General features: G+C 36.1%; 3 protein-coding genes across 3 annotated transcripts; 2 read left to right on the top strand and 1 right to left on the bottom strand.

Moving 5' to 3' along the window:
• Positions 1-4,009: 4,009 nt before the first annotated feature.
• LOC110889955 (50S ribosomal protein L19-2, chloroplastic) lies at positions 4,010-6,086 on the top strand. Its single transcript, XM_022137523.2, has 5 exons — positions 4,010-4,176; positions 4,250-4,534; positions 4,820-4,906; positions 4,998-5,131; positions 5,688-6,086. The coding sequence occupies exons 1-5, from the start codon at positions 4,153-4,155 to the stop codon at positions 5,794-5,796; spliced, it is 639 nt and encodes a 212-aa protein (XP_021993215.1). The 5' UTR covers positions 4,010-4,152; the 3' UTR covers positions 5,797-6,086.
• A 6,101-nt stretch (positions 6,087-12,187) lies between these two features.
• Positions 12,188-15,656, top strand: LOC110889954. The gene is made up of 2 exons (XM_022137522.2): positions 12,188-12,798; positions 15,398-15,656. Exon 1 carries the CDS (start codon positions 12,320-12,322, stop codon positions 12,791-12,793), a length of 474 nt encoding a protein of 157 aa, XP_021993214.1. The 5' UTR covers positions 12,188-12,319; the 3' UTR covers positions 12,794-12,798; positions 15,398-15,656.
• A 2,676-nt stretch (positions 15,657-18,332) lies between these two features.
• Positions 18,333-19,807, bottom strand: LOC110889953 (expansin-like B1). Its single transcript, XM_022137521.2, has 4 exons — positions 19,593-19,807; positions 19,408-19,517; positions 18,988-19,299; positions 18,333-18,708 (listed from the first exon to the last, which is right to left on the bottom strand). Exons 1-4 carry the CDS (start codon positions 19,723-19,725, stop codon positions 18,520-18,522), a joined length of 744 nt encoding a protein of 247 aa, XP_021993213.1. The 5' UTR covers positions 19,726-19,807; the 3' UTR covers positions 18,333-18,519.
• Positions 19,808-22,006: the final 2,199 nt, after the last annotated feature.

The following is a 22,006-nucleotide window of genomic DNA, read 5'->3' as shown; positions in this document are numbered from 1 at the left end:
ATAACAATATATCTATATAAATTTTTTCTTATATATATATGTAACCATATATAAATATGAGTATATATATTATTCTGATCAATAATTTTCTTCACACGAATATGTATATAAAAACATATAACCCTACTCACAATTCATGCTTAAAAGGCATACGAGTAAAAATGAACTTTATAAATATGTAAAAAGAACTTCACAACTTGCTTCATGAAAAAAAAATCATACCAGTTTAGCATGCACATTAGCCCGAAAGATTTAAAAGCATTTAAAAGAGTGGGCTCAAGAACTCACTGGTTGCGAAGCTTTCCATCCGTAGCCGGAGTCCCGCAAATGTGTACTCGATACGAACATGTCGCCATGCGGATAAGGTCACTAAAACCTTACAGATACTCACACAAGATAACATAGTACAGCCCGATCGGTGCTCGCAAACTAAATTCTTAAAAAGTTTAGGTGAGAGAATTAAGGTGTATGTGTGTGTTTAATTAATTAAGGTGTGTGCTTACTTGGTTACTATAACCAATTCACACATCTGTACGTTACAAGCACACACACAGACACACACATAGCTCAACCACACTAACTTCCATCCATAACCATGCATGCATAACCATTACTGTTTCATCACAACCTAGCCGAATATTGACATGCAAACCTCTAACCTACTCTAATTTGATTTTCATAAATGAAACACACACATGCACAACCAAGGCAGTTCCGTTTACTCAAGTCAAACTCAAATTAAAACTCCATATCTCATGCACCAATATTGTTTCATATTCCTCATCAAACCAATACCCTAACACTCTACTATCCAAATCCACTTTGTTTAATTCTCCGTTACACCCAACAGAATTTACATTCCCCGTTCATGCACACATATATCCATATCAATAAATTCTACCAATCAAAGCCTCCTAATTAAGTTATCAAATCCTCATAACCAAGCATCAATATCACTTGCAAATTCTCTATCGAAATTCGAACCACTAGAGCAAACACCCTTTGCATAAAATTAAAATGCCCAACATCATTCACAGTACGGTTTACAATCTTGTCATCCCCAAACCCTCCTTTCATAGGTCCCAAACCAAAACATTATCATCACCCATCCGTATCCATACCCGTCTCGGAACCGCACCCTTCTTGGTATCCCATGCGAAACACATTAAGATCACTAGTAAAAATTAACCATAGAGAAAAACAACCAATCATACCTATGACATCTACTGGTCGATTATGGGAGACATATAAGGTTCACGGACTAGTCAACTTCCCATGCAAAACTCACCCATTATTTAACCATACATGTACCCACACAACCTGATTTGATGACCATCTTATTACACACATTAAACTGAACCCAACAATGATCGTGATTGGAGAAGTTTTCAACTGATCCAAGCCCCATCTAAACGTACATACATGAACGAAGGTATACCTTGGGTGTGTGAACTAACGCCTCGAAACCGAGTTTCAAAAGTGACCAGTGGAAGGACCAGGAACCCTGAGTTGCCGTTGTAGACTCCGCTTGCCACCGCGTCTAAACCGAAAGTCGCCACAAAATCATTACCGAGCCCCCGGAACGGCACTACGGTTGAACATGCAAGCATCGATGGTGGAAGTAGCCCGTGAGTATGAAGAATACGCTTTAAATCCTTCAGATCTTACATGGTTGTGTTTGACGAGCAAGGAAGCCTCGTCAATGGCGCATGTGTGCGACTCTAGGGTTTTGATTGTGATCATCAGAAGTTATAGCGATCATAGGGTTTTATATGGGAGAATTAATACCATAGTTACTCTACGACCCTCCATTTATCATAACAAATAATCTTGTTCCCAAACTAACATTTATAGTTTCATTTTTTTTTCACACAACACCACTTCAGGTTCTAACATAACAGGACCGTCGCGTCTAAAATCATGCATCGTCTTGTAGCTCGCAAATCCCGTTAATTCCCATAAAAAAATATAGGTTAGTAAAAATTTTGGATGTTACATGTTAAAACCCTGGTTAGCGTAGATAATTTTGAAAGTAGCGAAATTATTTTGAATATCGCATAATTAACAACTACGCCGATTACGTACAAGCGTAGTTGGTTGATTACCGGCGAAATAGTGTTTTTGACCCATCAGAGAATTTGAGAATTTATCGAAGGCGACTTCTAGGACAGTGATAAAGAACCACAACGTTTTTTTATCACGGTGATCGACGAAATTAGCCAAACTAACGTGTTTGTTGTTTGTCCAGCGGAATTAGCTTATTTCGCTCGTACAGGTTCAACGATCTCATCAGCGAAGTTGGTTCATCAGTGAAGTTGTTCTTGCACCTGATATGTTTCCGGCGAAGTTGTCTTGGTCCTTGTGTTTCAAGTCAAGTCTTCGGCGAAATTGTGTGTATTTCCGGCGTAATTGTACTCAGAATCATCTGCCAGCGAAATTGTTGTCTGATCAGCAAATTTAAGTCTAAAACCAATCAAAATGTCTTTGAATCAATTGAACCCAATCGCTCAAGTTGAACTTGAGACCGGAACTGCTACAAGACCACCAAAACTGAAAGGATCGGCTGATTTTGGTACTTGGAAGAATCGCATCAAATCGTTCTTCGAATACACTAACTACAATCAATGGATTTCCATCACCGTTGGACCCCACGTACCAACGGTGGTTCGAGGAAATGTGATAGTTGCTAACACCGACCCCACAACCTACACTGAAGAAGACAAAGCCCTAATCCAACGAGACCGTCGTGCACATGCTGCTTTAACCATGGCTTTGTCAACTGATGACTGTAACATGTTTGAAGAATACACCACTGCAAACGAGCTCTGGCTAGCTTTGATTGACTACTACGAGGGAAATGAAGAGCTGATTCAGAACAAAAGAGACATGGTGCAAAAAGAATACGACATGTTTGGTGGAATTCGTGGAGAAAGTCTTTTCGGTCATATCAGTCGCTTTCTGAATATGATGACCAAATTCACAAACAGTTCATAAACATTCGGTTTTTCTACATGCGTTGACGCGTGAAAACCCTCTCTCTTCCTCTCATAATACAGATTGTTCTTCATATTTTTCTCTTTTCTATTTTTGCATATGGTAATCTTTTAATTGTGACTAGTGACCAGTCAAGTATATAAAAGATTACAAGTTTCATTTGCTTAGTTTAGTTGTGTTATTCTTATGCAAGTCTCATAGGTGACAACAGGAGAAATATTAGGTTGTTACGAATATTAAAGTCTTAAATATGACTAATATAACTTTAGAACAATTGACTGTAGGGCTGTAAACGAACCGAACGTTCAGCGAACAATTCGTGAACCGTTTGGCGGGAAGTTCGTTTATGTTCGTTCGTTTAATAAACGAACGAATATAAATAAGAAATTTCGTTCGATTAGTTAAATGAACGAACATGAACAGAGGTCTCGTTCGTTAGATTGTGTTCGTGAACGTTCGGTAAGGTGTTCGTGAACGTGTTCGTGAACATTCGTTGATTTGCGTTCGTTTATGTTCGTATGTTTGTGTTTTAATTGAAGATCTTTGTACTTTCTTATATTGTATTTGTACTTTTTATATTATTAAACTTTTATTTATTTTATTACTCTAACAATTAAACTAGGAAACCCACTTTCAGTTTATGCATCATTTCTCTTTCATTTTTCATTATTTACATCGGCGAATACGATCGACCTTCGTTCCACAATACGAGTTTCAAGTTCGAGTGCTACTCTCTGGGCCATCTATCTTTATCCTTCGTCGCGTTCGCCAAATTTATTTGCGTTTGTTTGTGTTCGTGAACCGTTCGCGAACACGCTCATTTCCTTAATGAACGAACACGAACATAAAATTCCGTTCGGTAAGTATTCATGAACCGTTCGTGAACACATTTATTTCCTTAACGAACGAACACGAACAAGACCTTGTTCGTGTTCGTTCGGTTCGTTTAGAGCCCTAATTTAGTGTGAAGATAAGAATGTTGCAAGTTGTATACGAACATCCGAAGCCGATACATGAATTACCGACCCAATTTAAAAGATAAACATGAAAAAGAAAACAAATCGGATCCAACCCGCCATATAACCGCTCCAGGATCCTATCCTATCTTCAGATAAGACGCCTCCTCCTCCTTGAAGCCTGTACTCCCAGATTTCAACCATGGCTTCCATCGCTGTTCCTCAGGTAAATCCAAATCCTCCTCTTCTGTCTCACTCATACATTATTCTCTTTCAATTGTTGAGACTGAAATTTGCAGGCACTGTATATGATACCCACAAAATTTCAATCCAAGAGACTCGCGGCGGTTTCCTCCTTTCTACCACCATTCCACTCAGCTTCTGCTTCATCAGGATGTCGCTTCACTTCTGGAATCCGTAATCGCAATTCTTTTGTGGTTAGAGCGGAGCCTGAGGCTGAGGCCGCTAGTGTTGCCGCAGCAGCAGAAGAAGCTGCTGAAGATGAAGCGCTGAAGGAAGAAGAGGAGGTTGTTGAAGAGAAGCCACCTAAGAAACCTATTGTAAAGCTTGGCGATATCATGGGGGTATCATTCATTCACCTAGGGTTTCTGATTCCAGTTTTTTTGGGGAACTTTCAATTGACGATTAGTTTAATAGCAATTACTACATGGGTTGCAATTTCTTCACTGCATTATGTGAAAACTGATAACTACTTGTTGGAGATGCATATTTTCCAAAATGCATTTAGGGCCTAGAAACAGGGTTGTTCATCAGATGGGTTTTCGGGTTATTCAAATTTGGAATTTTTAAGACTGCATTCGGATTTTTGATACTAAAATTGATAGAAAGCTATCCATTTTTGTTTTTAGATTCTAAACAAGCAAGCCATTGAAGCTTCAGATACTTCAAGGCCAGTTCCTGACCTTAGAACCGGAGACATTGTTGAAATCAAATTGGTAAGTTACTTTGCTGTTGAATGTTTTCTGGATTTATATAATACAAAAAGGGTGTGAATTTGTGACACGGGAATGTAATTTCATTTTGTAGGAAGTGCCCGAGAACAGGCGTCGGTTGTCTATATATAAGGGTATTGTAATCTCAAAACAAAATGCCGGTATCCACACCACAATTCGTATTCGAAGGATCATTGCTGGAGTTGGGGTCGAAATTGTGTTCCCTATGTAAGTTCCAATCCATATTATCTCAAAAAGAAATCGACTTTTGTTAATTGAACTAGAGAGGGTTTTAAAGCCTTGGGATACACTTCACAAGACTTTAAACTCGCTTGCTTGATCTATTTTCTTTCTACCAAATTTATATCTTAAAACATTTTACTGTTTTAAGATAACAGATAAAATATATACCAAATCTAACTCGTTTATAGGTAAACGGGTCGAGATTAGCACCTTTATCTGATATAAGTTCTAAATTCTAAATTGGCATAAAACTTGTGGGTCGAGTGTTTTTTTTGAAATGATGATTATTGGGATGATTGGTAGTTGAGGCAAATAAATTGATCTTAATGCCAAAAAGGGATCTTTGCAATTTCATGTTTCATCTTAGTGTGTATGCCAAAATAAATCTCGCATGTTCAAAAAAAAAAAAAATCGCATGTTGATACTGCATCTCGTGCGCAGCGTACGTTAAGGCAATTTGTACAATAACCGACCTGTATACATATATGTATATGTATAGTATGATGTATGCATGTATGAATGTCTTGCCATCCTTGTACAGATATTCTCCAAACATCAAGGAAATAAAAGTGGTGAAGCACAGGAAAGTCCGCAGAGCACGGTTGTATTACTTGCGCGACAAGCTTCCTCGACTCTCTACTTTCAAATGAAAACCAAGACCTTCCGGTTTCTTCTCCTGGAGAAATATGTGTTTTATGACAAATATATTGCCATTGATGTCTTTAAGATCTCTTAGCATGTAATTTGTAACTTTTGAAGTGTTTTTTTGGTTCCTTTTGATTAGCTTACGCATTCATAGTGTACTATTGATTTGTTGGTTTATGACGGTTCTGCCCTTACCTAGATCACATTCTCATTGTAATCAATTAGGATCTGTTTGGCATGAGATAATGGAATGAACGAGATAAAAAGTAATGGAATCGACAACAGAAAATGGATTTATTGTGATGTTTGGTTACTCATATGTAAATAGAATGAATCATTACTTTGTATAGTTTGATACACAAAAAAATATAAATAACGAAACACAATTTAACAAAAGCGACAAAAATACAACATAATGTTTTTTTCATTCTTTAAAGGAATGAAAAAAAAAAAAAATACCACCTTACCAAGAAATGAAAAAAAATACCATCTTATATTTGAAAGGAGTTACATTCTTTGCACAATACTCAATGTCATTATCGATGTCAACTAAACATGTTTTTTTTTTCATTCTAGATGATCCATTCTATTTCGTCTTCAATTCCTTCGCACTAAACGCTAACTTATTTTTCTTATCAAGAGATAAGATTACCATTTATAAGGGATCACCTTTGGTTTAGTCCTGGGTCGGTTCATCGGCTTCTCGGGCAACCCGAAAGATGCTCACCATCACTATATATATATATATATAGTAGGGTTTATGCGAGAACCACCTTTATTGCGAGAACCGCAAGAACATTGTGAACACAAAAAAATACCTAAAAAACACATAATTTTTTTTTAAATCGCTATATTTTGTCACTAACAAAAAAAAAAATTCGAGTAACAATTATCGATGCACATGTCCATATGTATCATTTCTTTGACAAATATTGTAATACAGTACCAGTATTATACAATTGCACTTTCATTTACACCAACTACCATCTGCAATACACTACTTTTTACATTGGCAATATTAAAAATGCACATGTGCATCATTATGTATGACCATGATATAACGTGTTTTGGTACAAAAAGTTTGTGACTTTGAATAACGAAGTAGGCCCATATACATGTTTTTGATGGAAGTGCTTTGGCATACCGCACTCACAAACGAATTGTTGTCCTTGTTTTCCTCGAAAACGCCGACAATGGTGTATCCGGTATCCTTCGATGATGTCTTCTGAATAGTTCCCTTGAACAACTGTAACATTTGTGCTTGTAATCATTGTGAACCGTTCAATTATCAATAAAACAATGTTATTTTATCCCAATGTTTGTTTAGTTGTGTTTTACATTTTTCATGTTTTGACTTTTGTTCAAATTCAAACTCTACATCGCTTTCTGGAGAATTATACGCAAACTGGTGCGTAAACGTACTCAGTTTAATGCGAAAAATACTCCGGAACATCAACATATACTCAACATACCTTAAATAACCTTTACATAACTTAGAAATAAGTTTTGAAGGCCTTGGTATGGCAAAAACAAGTTAATTCGCTTACAGGGACTAAAACTTGACAAACTGCGAAAGTATGCCAATTTCAACTGTAACGAACATTCCGGAACATGTCCATAAGTTAAACATACCATAAATATCCTTTACATAGCTTAGAAATAGGCTTTGAGGGGTTTGGTATGCTAAAATAAACTTTTGGATCATTCAGGGGCTAAAAGTGTCAGAAAGTGCACAAGTTTGCACTTTCGCGCATAACTTACGTTCTGAATACATCCGGACATCCAAAAATTTATGTAAGCATCCTTATATTATGCCTTAGTGTTTGGCATGAGAAAAATCCATTCGTCGCGTCATTTGGATCATTTTTCGCGCTTATGCGCATTCCGTCGTAATTAACCGAACATCGCGATCGTACGGCCAAACGAACCAACATCCGACATATTTCTGAACATGTTTCATGTCCACAATGTTTAGGCATCATTTTAGGGCCTTAAAGTTGGCTTTACGGGCCTTAGAAGTGTTGGAAATGGCTTAAATACGCAACAGGGACCAAAACTGCCATTTCAGAAAGTATGTGCAAATCAGACAGGCCCAGGCGGCCCGCCTGAGTTTGTGCATATCCTGATGCGGGCCGCATGGCCCCTTCAGTAACAAAAATTTTGTCTTTCTTGCAAATTTGGCCTTTCAAACACACCAAAGGGCAATGCCCTTTCACCATTTCAGGAGCTAAGGGTCATTTTGAGCCACCACAACTTTGTGACAAGTGTACGCTTAAGATCGTGGCACGAAATTCAAGAAACGATCCTAACGGCTTTACTTTTCCGATAAATACCCCCCCCCCCTTTGAGTAAAACCCACAAAAATCTGATCAAGAGCTCTAAGTTGGAACCTTTGTTTCATACCTGAGCCATTTTGATCTAGATTAGCATTCGGGGACCCTCCGTAAGTATTCTTTCGTTCTTTTATTCGCTTTTCGAGTCCGAAAGTCAACGTTTTGTTGACTTTCTGCATTGACCAGCCTATGGTCAACGCGAAGTTCATTAGAACTTCATAACGTGAGCGTGATCACGATGGTTATAGTCCGTAGTGACTATACCTACTGATTACCACGTTATCTAGGCTCAGTGACGAGTCGTAGTTTCGGCCAAAATGCGCATTCTTGTGTATTTTGTAACCAAACTACTCATGAGCATCAAAGCCGTTTGTTTTGATGCCAAACCTGTTTTCTAAACTTAGTTAAGCATGTTCTAACATGCTTAGCTCGTCACTTTTAGTATAGTGCTTACATAGGGTCGTAAGGTAAGCGATCTAAACCATCGCTTATACTTTCGAACCCAACCCATTTGGTCGATCATTAGGATCCGACCAAACACATTAGGTGACCATAGCTATAACCTTCCGAGGTTATACCTTATGGCCACGATGTTAGGTGTTCCAAACGCGTTCTACGCGAACGACGCGTTAAGGTAGCATAAGCTACCTAAACGGGTCGTAATGGGCCGTAAGCACTTAGGTTAGGTTTCATTTTAGTATGTAGGCTTTGTTAAACCATATTCCACGAGTCTCCATACTCGTTTGGTTTACGAACCCGCATACTATCCGATCCTTCCGATTTTGGTCTAGTATATTAATATAGCTACCTATTAGGGGCCGTTTGATATCCCGTGATCTCTAGCATTGTGTGATTATTACACAAGGAATTCAAAGCAATCTCAGGTGAGTACATTGAACCCCTCTTTTACTGTTTTCCAAACTGTTTTGGGGTGAAACGCATGTACCTACTTGTTACTTTCATGCTTTCCATGTTTTCACATCATATGCCTGCTATGTTCGTTAGTACATTATAGTACATGATTTCATTACATTTCATGCTATGTATGCCCATTGTGTGCGTACTTAGTACATTGCTTTACAATACATTTCATGCTATGTATGCCCATTGTGTGCGTACTTAGTACATTGCTTTACAATACATTTCATGCTATGTATGCCCATTGTGTGCGTACTTAGTACATTGCTTTACAATACATTTCATGCTATGTATGCCCATTGTGTGCGTACTTAGTACATTGTTTCACATTGCATTTCATGCTATTTATGCCCATTGTGTGCATACTTAGTACAATTGTTTACATCACATGCCTTCATTTTGGTACAGCATTTGGTTTGTTTAACATGGAACAATACATTCATTAACATTAGCTACGCCGTTCGTTAGTAGTAGTGGTACCATAGGAATTGACAACTCCCGTTCCTGAAATCCTGGGTTGATTGGATTGGAAGGAATGACCGAATTCGATATACATAACTGAGATAAACCTTTAATTTGTTTAAGGGTTTATCCCCACAGTCTCAGGGCTTGGATGTATGCATATTTCACAATACCGCATAAATGTTTATATCAGTAGAGCATGCATTATTCCACAAAACATAACGTTGATTTAAACCATGTTTTACTTCAACACCTTGTTTTGTGCATTTTACATATGGTTTAGTTGATACATCTCACTTACTATACAAGATATATTTTGGGTACACATTACATGATCCACATTACACATGAACATTTTGACATTGATATACATACATGGTGGTTTACATTGAACATAGACATTTCGATATGGTTTACACAATAACACTTGACAATTGATTTATACATGAACAATTTACATGGTGGTTGGTTTGGGTAAATGGTTAGAGTAACGTGGCGTATGTAATATGATACAAATATGGTGGATACGCCGCTGGTACTCCCTATATATAAATGCTTGTATAATATTACATATCGTAGCGTTATCTAAGTCATTTCAGTTTAGACACATTACATTTTACACAAATAACATACTCTTCACAAGACATTATTTTTACAAACAACTTATCTTATTCAACTCATTTTACTTGGTTACTCGTTTAACCTTACACTTATCTATACATAACATCTGATATTATCGTTTTTTAAATGGTTTACAAAGCAAGACAAATTACAAGGTTCATGACTGACTGTTATTAAACATTTCTTTAAACTCAAGTCATGAATCCCATTTTCACAAAACCTATGTATCTCACAGGCATTTTTATGCTAACGTACCTACTTTCACATGTGTTTTCAGGAGCTGTTCCATAGGATGATGATCATGACACTAGGGCGGACCTGTGCCTTAGAGACTAAAAATGAAGATAGACTTAGTTAATTATGTTATAAACTCTTTGTTTTCCTGTTTAAGACAATGTATTACGCTTGTTTAATAAATAAAATGAAACTTTGATTTCCATGGTTATGAAACAATTAATTCTGTCCACAACACTCCCCGGCGTTTCCGCCGCGGTTGCACGTTATACGCGGCCGGGGTGTGACAACAACCGAGATTCTCAGTTGCTTGCGACGAAACCCTAGCACGACAGGGGATTTTAACACGAAGCCTTAAAAATCCATCGACATTTTTCTTGGCCATGCTATTTCCATCTGATTTAGAGTTGTAGCCACCGAGTATTAATCTTCGACGGATTTCACTACGACATTTGATCTTGCTGGTGAGGACTAGGGACGGTGGTGATGTTTGATTTCCAGATCTGATGTTTTTCTTCGATGCAGGGTGAGGCGGAATGATGTTTTTCTTCGATGATTTACGGATGAATCGAGAGAGAGGGAGTAAATCCAGATCTGATTCATATGGGATTTGAGAGAGAGAGAAGGGAGAGGAGAGGCGTGTTTGAATTTTGAAATGTTGGATCTGGATTTGGGCTTGTTTGTAGGGTTTCAGTGAGCGAGAATTAAAGAAAAGGGTATTGTTGGAAAGGTAATGAATATTGTGCTTTAGAGGGTTGTACATCATGCATTAAGGGTGTTTTAAGGGAATGGCAAATTACATTAAGTCGTCCTTCATATATGCTTTATAATATATATATATATATATATATATATATATATACACACACACATACACATTCTTAGGATCCTGTAAAAAGGACATTTTTCGTAAGAAGTGTGAGAAGACATAAGAATTGACATGTACGCATCATATTTTGGACCTGGGCATAATGTTTTGGGTTGTTTTGGCAAGAAAAACACCAAACATAACAATTTAAGATACAATGCAATGAATTCTAGGCTTAAAACTTAAAACACCATGCCAAGAACGGTAAGTAGTAGTGTCTTTTAAGTGTTAAGCAGTGTATTTTTGTTGTGTTTAAATTATATGCCCATAATATATTGCATTGTGTTTTAAATTGTTATGTTTGGTGTATTTCTTGTCATAATAACCCAAAACATCATGAGTAAGTCCAAAACATGATGCTTACATGTCAATTTCTATGCATTCTCACACTTCTCATGAAAAATGTCCTTTTTACATGAACCTCACCCCCACATAATTGCAGGGCCGGCTCAAGCTTTTTGCAGGCCCAAAGCGGATAATAAAAATCGGGGCCTTTTTCATTAAAAAAAAAATAACATTATGTGTTTTTAATCCTAGATTGTGAAGGTAAAGAAAACCCTATAATCTCCTGTATATGCCTTTATTTTTTTATAGTAGAAAACTACCTATAGTTGTTATAAATATAAACTATATGAGGGCCTAGCCTTTTTAGTAATTTTTTAAACTACATGTTTCTCAAGTGGACATGAAAACAGAATTAACAAAAACCAAATAAAACGATCTAAGTGGAAATTGATCCCGTGTCAGCTGCCTATAAAATGGAAGCATTACCACTAATATACAAGTAAGTTATGTCTTACAATAGCCAGAATATTCTTAATATCTAGATTATAAAAATTTATATATTGCTCTTTTAAATGGAGGTCCTAAAATTTTGTAGGCCCTAGCCTAAACCTAGCTTGAACATAGTGTTGGGCCGGCCTTGCAGGGTGTTGATAACACTAAAATCCTAAAATTACGAGACAGAGATTAGTCATTACTCCATTAGATACATGTCCTTGGTTTAGAAAAAGCTACTTTTGTGTTTATCAAAGAAACAAAAATAGAAGAATTGAATTGAGGGTGGGAAAGGAGCAAAAGAAAACATCGAGGATGAGCAAGAGCGGAAAAAAGAAACAACCGGACGCCATTGATGAAGTCGAAGAGTTACTGAAATTAACACAAGACGACCTTCTTCTCAAGCTAACCGTCAATTCTCACACCAGTTCCAAGTTCGATTTCGTCCCTGAATCCTCCAACGCAATAATAGATCCAGATCTCGATCGTCGATTTCAAGCTCTCAGATCCAAACCTAAACCTAAACCTGAAACCGCCGCCGCTCATGCTCATGTAGATGACCTGTTTGCTCGATTCGCTGCTCTCAAAGGTCCCAACGCAACATCTACAACTGAACACATCAACATTGAAGAGGCAGATGAAGAAGATGAGGTTCAGAAGATTATCAATTGGGCCGTAGACGCAGCTCGACTTGATCCTTCTCCTCCCTCTGATGACGACGACAGTGATTCCGATGATGACGACAAAACTGTGGCTCCTAAAAAGAAAAAGAAAGGGTCAAAAAAGTAATTCAGGTAATATTCCAGCCAGCCATAGGGTTTCATCCTGTGTTTTGTCTTCACTTCATATTTCTTAAATGATTGCTATATGGTGAAGTTGTTGATTACATTTCCACATCATCTGAGTGTACACATTGCTGCTGCAAATAAAACAAGATATACATACATGTAACCTTTGCAAATAAAACAAGATAACCTTTGCCATTAAAAAAAAAGAAGATATACTCCTCGGAGGTCAGACACATTTCATCTAGTATGTGGGCGTATAGTTCTTGAATAGATTGGTATAAGGCGTAATATGCCATCCAATCAAATAACACCACTAGAGGGTGATATCCCTGAAACAAAGTCCATACCACTTTCAACTCATATAACATCAGATTTTAAGTCTTAACAAACCCCATACGCTCCATTTACAGCCCAAGTTGTCTTAAAAGTACAAGGTTTCGACAAGATGGTACATATTTGTGTCTAATTACACTTCATTGTAGTTTTTGTTAATTCATGAATCATTCAAATAAAAAACATATATTAAGAATAATGATACAAATTCATTATAATAAACTTGCAACCATGATAACCATGAAGCATACACTACTTGTTTAGATTCATCACCTATCCCACAAGATTTATGAAACGAAATTGCAAAGCACTGCAATTTCTATCAGAACAGATAGATAGATATGCACTGTAGGTTATGTAAACAATTGAAATTTAGATAAGGGAAATTACAGAAGCACATGAATGCCATACTGGTACATGGTTGATTTCTTGAAAAGAGGTCGGTTATTTGGTGGTTCGGTTCTGTTCCGTTTGGTTTGGTTTGGTTTAAGTTAATTCAGTTTTGTAGACGCATGAACCAAAAGACTAGGTCCCATTTTATGTTAATTTTCCATACAGTTCAGGGTAATGAGTGAGACGATAAAATAGCTAAAAATGTTCAGGTACACTTTGATGACTGCAGATTAAAGCATGATGGAAAAGAGCGACTTTAGTGTCATTTCAAAGTTTCTTAATTTTTACAACACAGATACATATGTGCATGTTTATATTTAAGATTTTGGAGCTAAATCTATTCTATCAATTTGTTGAATGATGAACTGATGAAGAACCAATGAATGAAGACTTTTAGTCTCGATTTAGGTTTAATTTTGGGTTTGGGCTTTTACTTTTGGGTTTGTATATAAACAAAAAGTTAATTAATGCGGGCTTTACCTACTTTTGGGCTGAAATAAGAAAAACCGCTAAAAGCAGTGCTACGACCGCTATACGGGTTTCAAAATAGCGGTCCAATAGCGGGATTTAACACCGCTAATAGCGGGACCGCTATTTGGATCGCTATGGGTTCGTATGTCCGCTAAGCGCTATAGTGGTGCTATAGCACCGCTATAGCACACTATTGACTGCATATACGTTTTTAGTATTCCCCAATGAACCCTCCCCTATATATATGTATAGAGAGAAAGTGTATTGTACAATATCCCTTAACGTATGATGCGTACGCGATTAGTGTATAACATGCGATTTTGTACATTTTGGTTGTTCGAGTTTGTGAGTCCGAGTTTATGACCATGCGACTTTGAGATATAACATACGGACAACCATTTTTTGTGAGTCCAAGTTTGTGAGCCATGCGATTTTGTGAGGGTTCATTTTTAGCGTTCTCAAGATAACTCTCCCCATAGGGGAGGGTTCATTGGGGAACAACAAAAAAGTGGGGAGCTGGGGAACATGGGCATTTTTGTCCAAATATAATCCACAATATATTCTCCCAAATCTCTCACGCTCTGTTTCCAAAACCCTTCCTCCCTAATTGCTTCGTGTTCTCCGGCGTCGTCTTCAACCACCACCAACACCCGTCGATTCTCACCACCACCACTCCTTTCGTTACGTCGGTCCACTGTAGTTGTTCCACCAGTAGAATCATATCTTCACAACATTGGTCTCCACTTCCGCCTCGTACTTCCGAATTACACCGTCGTCGGTGGCATGCTGCGTGTCCTCATCCGCCGTCACCGCCGGAGTCCGAACCGCCCCTCGCTGATGATTAGACTTCGAGTTCTGTATAACGGATTTTTTACTCTTTTATTTGTGCACGTAATTTGTTTACTTGCGTTCTTAGGGTTTTGTACTTATTTTGTGCTAATTAGTTAAATTGTTGTGTTACAAGATGGTTTAATTTGTCTACGGTTGCCAATAGGATAGGGTATTTATACAATTTTGAACGATTTAACAGGCCTGGGTTAGATTCTGGGGATGAAGGAGACTTAAATTCTATTCAGTTGCAATTATTCTACAAGTAATTAACATTTGATCTTTCTCGCTCTATTTGGTAACCAACGTATTCAATCCTTCACCAATCTTTTTATCCATTTTGATATTCTGCCACTTTTGTAGAAGGTCTTTGTTGACAACTATTATTTGGCGAGGTGGCTAATTAGTTATTGGCATAAAGAATATTTTGTTTGGTGGCAACTTGAAGCAAGTTGATTTAATTGTGATACATAGTTAAATTTATTCCTTTTTTGCCTATTTATTTATTTATCATTCATTAGAAATTTTATGCTTGAGCCTTTTAAATGACTTTACAATTCTTGTTGATTTGTTTCTATAGCTTGCCGCATCTGCTGATTGTGCTGGAGGTTTAGACGTCACAGATGATTTGAAGCATTTTCTGGTACATGAAAACAATACCGTCTTGCACATAATTACTTTCGTATTATCAACATTGTTGATTGCTTTGATGAGTACAATGTTTATGTTAGCACTTGAAACATCAAAGTTAAAGTTTGCTTTTAGATAACTCTTGTCCTTTTTTAGTGTTATTTGCGTACCGAAAGAAAATGAATTTAAAGGCCTACAATTACTTAGCTTACTGCAATGGCCAAAAAATATTCATGGGGTTAGTGTGGAATTTTGGAAACATGCTTAAGCTAATCAGTAAGTAAGAATGTTTGATTAAGATTAAGGCATTAGGTAGTGAGCGAGCAGTAACAAAGATAGGGTAGACCAGATTATCAGAAGTTAGTATTTAGGGCAAACAATAATGACATCATATGTTTTTGTGGTAAGTATGAAAACAGTTGTTGTTTCGAAATAGTTATTATTATTTTTAACTGGAATATCACCTTAGTTCAAGAGATGGCCTTAGTGTAACAAATTTTCTTGGCGCAAGAGATCACATCTATTAGGTTGTGGCGCAGTGTGGGGTGAGGGACACATGTCTTGCTGTGATAGGTCAGGTTAATTGGTAATTAGAAAAAGAAGTCAAACGGCTATGTTATATTATACTAAAAGTCAACATCCAGCCCATAAAAATATCTTTGCATCCAAATCAATCCTAATACCATGTTTGGAGTTGCAATAAAATGGCAGGGGCCCTTTTTAGTATTTTTTTAGTGTTGTAGTTGTTTATTAATTATTGAATTACTTAGCACGTGGTCTAACTTAATAAATTTTAAATTATTAAGTTGTCCCGAAAACGGATCAAACAATGATATCACAACAAGTTTGATTGGTGGCGGAATCACACAATCAAACTGATTCAATAACAATCACAAGAAATAAGATGCAATAGAGTAATTGACCAAAAGCTTAACTTGCATAAAATAGTCAATAAATTGTCAGATACAAGTTACAACAGAAATAATCAGAGTCAACAACCTTAACTTGAATAAGTAAACAAGTATTTATGGGGGAGGTTTAGCCCACAACTCCCCCTAAACCTAAGCCCAATTCGCCCCACTAAACAACTAGCCCACATCACTAATTGATAATTAATGTATAAACCTTTAAGGGCCCAACATACCTCACCAATTGCTCTCACTCATACTTTCTCTCTCTCACTAAGTGATGTATTTTCTTAGGGATTGTACAAGTGGTAGATTGTTCAACAGAGAACAATCTATTTATACATGAGTGAAAACAGTGGGTGACGTCACCCTAATCAAAATAACGTTCAACTAGTCTAACAGAATTGATTCCTAGCTAGCAGTTAGTAAAACTACAGGAGAATATACAAAACTACTGGAACAATAAAATAGTTGAAAGTTAGTGACCTAATTGTTGGTTTTGGGAGAACTGCTCGTAAGTAACCTTACCAACAGTTTCCCATCCAACATTTTTAAGCAGCTCTCTTCTCTTGTCTTATCACTAGCTCTTGTTTCTATACTTGGAGAGAAACAGGAGTTTGTACTTATTATTAAGTCAAAGATTTACTCTTCTTGTACAGTGCTGGTCAACACCTGGAGTTTTGGCTTTTAGAATCAGGAGTTCTTTTCAGAACACCTCACTAATATAGGTTAACTACTTGGTGAATATGGTTGGGTTCCTTTGGCGATTAATTACATTAAAATAATATAACTTATTTGGTGATCATTTAGTAAGCTAGTAGTGTTACATGTATAGCATTGGTTATCAATATCAAGAAACATCCACTTACTCATATGTGATGTAGTTTGCATGACTTAAGTACATGGATGCTTACATAGTTCTGGCATATTAGGGGTGGTATATATACAATTCTAGGTTGTTGGTGATTACTGGGTCGCGTGGGAGTGTTTGTGATTTCAGAGTAAGATATTGGAATCATAGGGTAGTTTTTTATTTTATTTTTATTTCTGTATGTTGGCGTATTATTGAGTCGGATGGGAGTTTTTACGATTCAATATAGAATAAGAGGAGTGCTTTTCATTGATTCAATACGATGGTCATGGGTAAATGTTGCGCATTGCCTAGGTGAGTGTTACCTACATTTTGTAAGAAAAAAAAATCAGGAGTCACTTTGAAGAGAGTATTAAAGAAAGTTTCCTTACTTTTTGGATGTCATTTTCTTGTGTTCTATCATAATGTTTACACCTTCCTAGCATTAAGGAATATGGGATTGGTTAACTTTATGAATCATCAATTCATATGTGGAATGCCAGCTCATTTAACTTTAATAATAAACAACTTAAAAATAATATCATGCTTCACTTTTATATTAAACAAACAAAAACATATATAAAAAAAATCAGTCCCATTATTTCTTATTTAGATAACTTACACATATGTATTTAAAAAGTATATATTAGTTTTAAAATTAGGCAAATTGGATTGTGATAATTTAAATTATAATCTATTCGGTGATAATAATTCATATTAGCACTTCCATCGGTGGTATTTTAAATTTTATTTTTGTTAGCAAAGTTAATCTCACTTACATAATAATCATATGCTTACACTTGGTTTTCACTCGATCTTATTCACAAGGAATGTATGTTTCGCTGTTTCGCACATAATCATCCACATGAGTGAAGTAAAATTCAAATGCAAATCTATGATGATTATTCGTGTAGGATTGCTCAAGTGAAAGTTAGGTGTATAATTTATCAAACTGTCATTATCGATTATTACCGGCGGGTAATTACTCTTAGTTCAAATTATTATTAATAAGAAACTGGACGATTTTAGTTGTTCAGGATGATCTCGCATAGTATGTAATACTTTTTCAATATATATAGCTCCAAAAGAAAAAACATGAACCCTTGGAGTGTTTTATAACGATACTCTTCCCAAATAACAACTTTTATTATTTATTCAATTCAGGACTCGAAAACAACATAGATTAACCATATACTTAACAAAAGCATAACATATGTTATTGGCTAGATTTGCTACACATATGTATATATATATATACACACACACACACACACGTGTGATGATATATTGATGATGATGGATCTTCAGTACGTTTTAATCTAGCTGAACAGCAGTGTTGTAAGTAGCTCCCACCTTCCAGTCACTAGGAATCAAACTCTTGAGTTGTATCCACTTTGAACCACTCACTTGGAATCGCAAGTCTATAGCTCCCTCGGGTGGGTTTTGCATGTCCCATACTGCTCCATACGCCCTTCTCATACACCTCCATTCCTTGCAATCTTCCTGCATTGATAAATTTGAATTTGTTCTAGATTATATAATCGGAATCTAACTACACAAAAGGGTAATTTTTACAAATTTAGGGTATGTTTATTTACTTGCGCAGGGACATTTATATGTAACTTTGTAGAATATTGTTGGTGGACTTTTTGTGATATTAAGCGGTATAGAAATAAAGAAGTATAAACGATAAATAAAATTTATGAGTTTCGTGATATATAATTATTGAAAAATATGCATGAATATATGTTTGTTTAATGTTTGCGATGGTAAGATCCTTACTTGCCATAATTCGACCCTTGTGATTTCGCTTACACCTCCTTGATATATAGCGATGAGTGCAAGGTACTTTGGGTAATTACTGTGTTCATGAACTTTGAACACGAGATTATACCCTGGATACTGACATGGAATCCTTTTGTATTCCACGTCAACTACGCCATATGAAAATAGTATTTCAGCTTGTCCAGGAAGAGCAAGTTTATTATAGGCACGAGTACTCAAGATGAAGTCTGTGTTGTCTCCTTCACCATGGTCTGTTGCCACCACTCTAGTTCCGTCTTCATTGCAGTGTGGAGGATACTTGCACCTAACCTAAATAGTGCCATCAATCGATGTGATACACAGTAGATAATAAGAGGATACACGTCACGTGATTGTGTTAAACATCGTATGGTGACCAGTTTAGTGTGACACACATACCTGATAACATGCTCCACAACCAGCACCATCTTTGAAGAGCTTATAAGAGACGGCAGTAACCTCACCACCATTGATGATGCTTCCATACTCTTTATAACCACAAGCACCGGCTGATAGATATTCGTGAGTTAGAATAGAAACACAGTGTTTAAAAAATATTACAGTAGAAAGGAGATATTATTTACTTGGAGTCCCTAAATATTCAAGGCTGCCATAATAAGTTGCTCTGGAGGAGACAAAAGAGTCTTGACTATAGCACACTGACGGCACAAGTATTAAAACTAAAAACAGATGGCAGCTATCTCGGGTTAAACCCATAACTCAGATATAGCACAGAATACAAAGTGTAAACAAGCTAGGCTGTGGGATCGATGTGAATTCTATCAAGGAAAGAAACCATATTTATAGTTGAGATCATGATCACTTTGGAAGTAATGGTGCTAGCTGAGGTGTCTAGGAGATTCAGATGGGATTTGGGATTTGACAATGGTTAAAATATAAATACTATAAAAAGTGGTTGTGAGTGTAGGTGAGAGAAAATGTTATTGTTTATTTGAATATTTGGGGGGACACTGTTCACCCCCTATAATTTTTTAATATATTTTAAATTTAAAAGTGGTTTTGAGTGGAGGAAAGAGAAAAGGTAATGATAAAGGTATAAAAATATTATTTAATCGAAAAGAAGAGAGAAAATGTAGTATTTTTTAGTGTAATTTAGGGTAAAAATATGATGGGATGGATGGGAATGCTTTTACCGTCGGAACTATTATTTGTGGAAAAAAATTAAACGTATCTTTTTTGTGTATACGAACTTCAAGTGACGATTACGTCTATAACAAGTTTCTCTAATGGAATACTTTTTTATTTTTATTTATTAGATATCTATTACTAAAAGTGGTTTTTAGGCATTTTTAACAATTTGTTTACCTGTTAAACGACAAAAAATAATAATAATAATTCTAAAAAGCGCATGAAGGTGAGCACAACCCCATTTGATATTTCGTCCATTAAAAAATTTGGTTTTATGACAGAGAAAGTTCCACTAAAGTGATCAGAGTTAATACAAAATGGGTTGATTAATTATATTATATTACTAGTATTAAGTCCCTGTGTTACAGCGGTTGTCATAAAACTGTGTTAAGTAGTAGCAATCCTATACCATTGTCAGCGACCACTAACACCGGAAAAGCTCGTAAATACAAAATAAATAAAAACGGGAAAAAATAACGCCGAGCGAAAAGCAGACGTAAAATCTTTGAATCACGCACGCTCGTTGCTGAGAAATTAAACCGAAACGTAAAACATAGAAAAAATAACTAAGTCCATCCAGGACCCGCGTGTTGGACGAACTTGTCAAACGCAGAAAAATAGATGTGACGTGACGAGCCAGTCAAACGGGAAAAAGATATACGAAAAAATGTTGAACCCCACACGCACGTTGCGGTGCGTTAACTCACAAAATTTAGAACGAAACGAAAAAATTGGGAAAATGAAAAGCATGGTGGACCAAAATTGAAATTAAAAAAGAGTTGAGATTAAATTGCAAAAGATGAAAAACTTTGGGTTAAAAAGTAAAAAAAAAACAAAGGTCTTAGTTGCAAAATTGAAGTTATTTATTAGTTTTAGATAAAGATAAAGATAAAAATGAGTGTTATCTATATATTGGTTATTGATTAATATTAATATTAAAAGAAATTTATTAAATAAATATAAATTAAATTTATGAGATTGAAAAAGAGAATGTCATGTGGCATTATTTGGAGTCTTTTATTATAAGTTAGATATTTTGTATATTAAATACCAACTTTGTTGTTTGTGTTAGAGTTTGTACTATACTAGAGTTATGCGCCGCCCGCGTTGCGGGGCGCGACACATTTATTTGGGTTAGTTATACATGCTACTTATAACACGATATAAAAAAGATGCATCGAGTTAACCCAATAAAGAAAAACACTATCATAGTTATGACACAAAAATAACTAAAATGATGGCAGGCGAGTAATTTAGAGTTGGGGGCAAAACAATAATTTGTCAGGACCAATTAGCGAGTGCTAGGCAGCTGTTTGACACGAATAAAAACTAAATTGAGTAAACAAAGTAAAATAAAACAATACTATAGTTTTGCCCAAAAAACAATGGCAACATTGCAATTTTTAGCGTGGGTAAAATCGTAATTTTAAAATGGAGGTAAAATAATATTTTGAACTGAGGGCAAAAACATTTTTTTATTTTGAATTGGGGGCAAAATCGTAATATTTTTACTGAGGGCAAAATCGTAATTTTTAGCTGGGGGCAAAACAAAAATTTTATTTTTAACTGGTGGCGAAATTGTAATTTTAAACTGGAAGCCAAATTGTAATTTGGCAGGATTGTAGCGGTGGGTAAAAGTATAATTTTTTTTTTTAACCAAGGCAAAATCGTAAATTTAAGCTGGGGCAAAGCATAAATTTAATTTCTAACTGGGGGCAAGATCGTAATTTTAAACAGGGGATAAAATCGTAATTTGGCAGGGGGGCAAAATCGTTATTTTAAACAGGGGATAAAATCGTAATTTGGCAGGACCTATAAAAAAACTATTTTATGCAAAAAAAACAAAAAA

This window comes from Helianthus annuus, chromosome 16 (assembly GCF_002127325.2).
Source record: "Helianthus annuus cultivar XRQ/B chromosome 16, HanXRQr2.0-SUNRISE, whole genome shotgun sequence".
Lineage (NCBI taxonomy): Eukaryota > Viridiplantae > Streptophyta > Magnoliopsida > Asterales > Asteraceae > Helianthus > Helianthus annuus.
This window is presented reverse-complemented; position numbering and strand designations above follow the sequence as displayed.

Bases quoted from the DNA above. Each gene is read 5' to 3' on its own strand.
- LOC110889955 (XM_022137523.2), top strand. From the start codon at position 4,153: ATGGCTTCCATCGCTGTTCCTCAG. The intron at 4,535-4,819 runs GTATCATTCATT...TTTTGTTTTTAG, and splicing joins AGCTTGGCGATATCATGGGG to ATTCTAAACAAGCAAGCCAT. The intron at 5,132-5,687 runs GTAAGTTCCAAT...ATCCTTGTACAG, and splicing joins GTCGAAATTGTGTTCCCTAT to ATATTCTCCAAACATCAAGG.
- LOC110889954 (XM_022137522.2), top strand. From the start codon at position 12,320: ATGAGCAAGAGCGGAAAAAAGAAACAACCGGACGCCATTGATGAAGTC.
- LOC110889953 (XM_022137521.2), bottom strand. From the start codon at position 19,725: ATGGGTTTAACCCGAGATAGCTGCCATCTGTTTTTAGTTTTAATACTT. The intron at 19,518-19,592 runs GTAAATAATATC...AATATCTATCAG, and splicing joins TGAATATTTAGGGACTCCAA to CCGGTGCTTGTGGTTATAAA. The intron at 18,709-18,987 runs GTAAGGATCTTA...TTATCAATGCAG, and splicing joins CAAGGGTCGAATTATGGCAA to GAAGATTGCAAGGAATGGAG.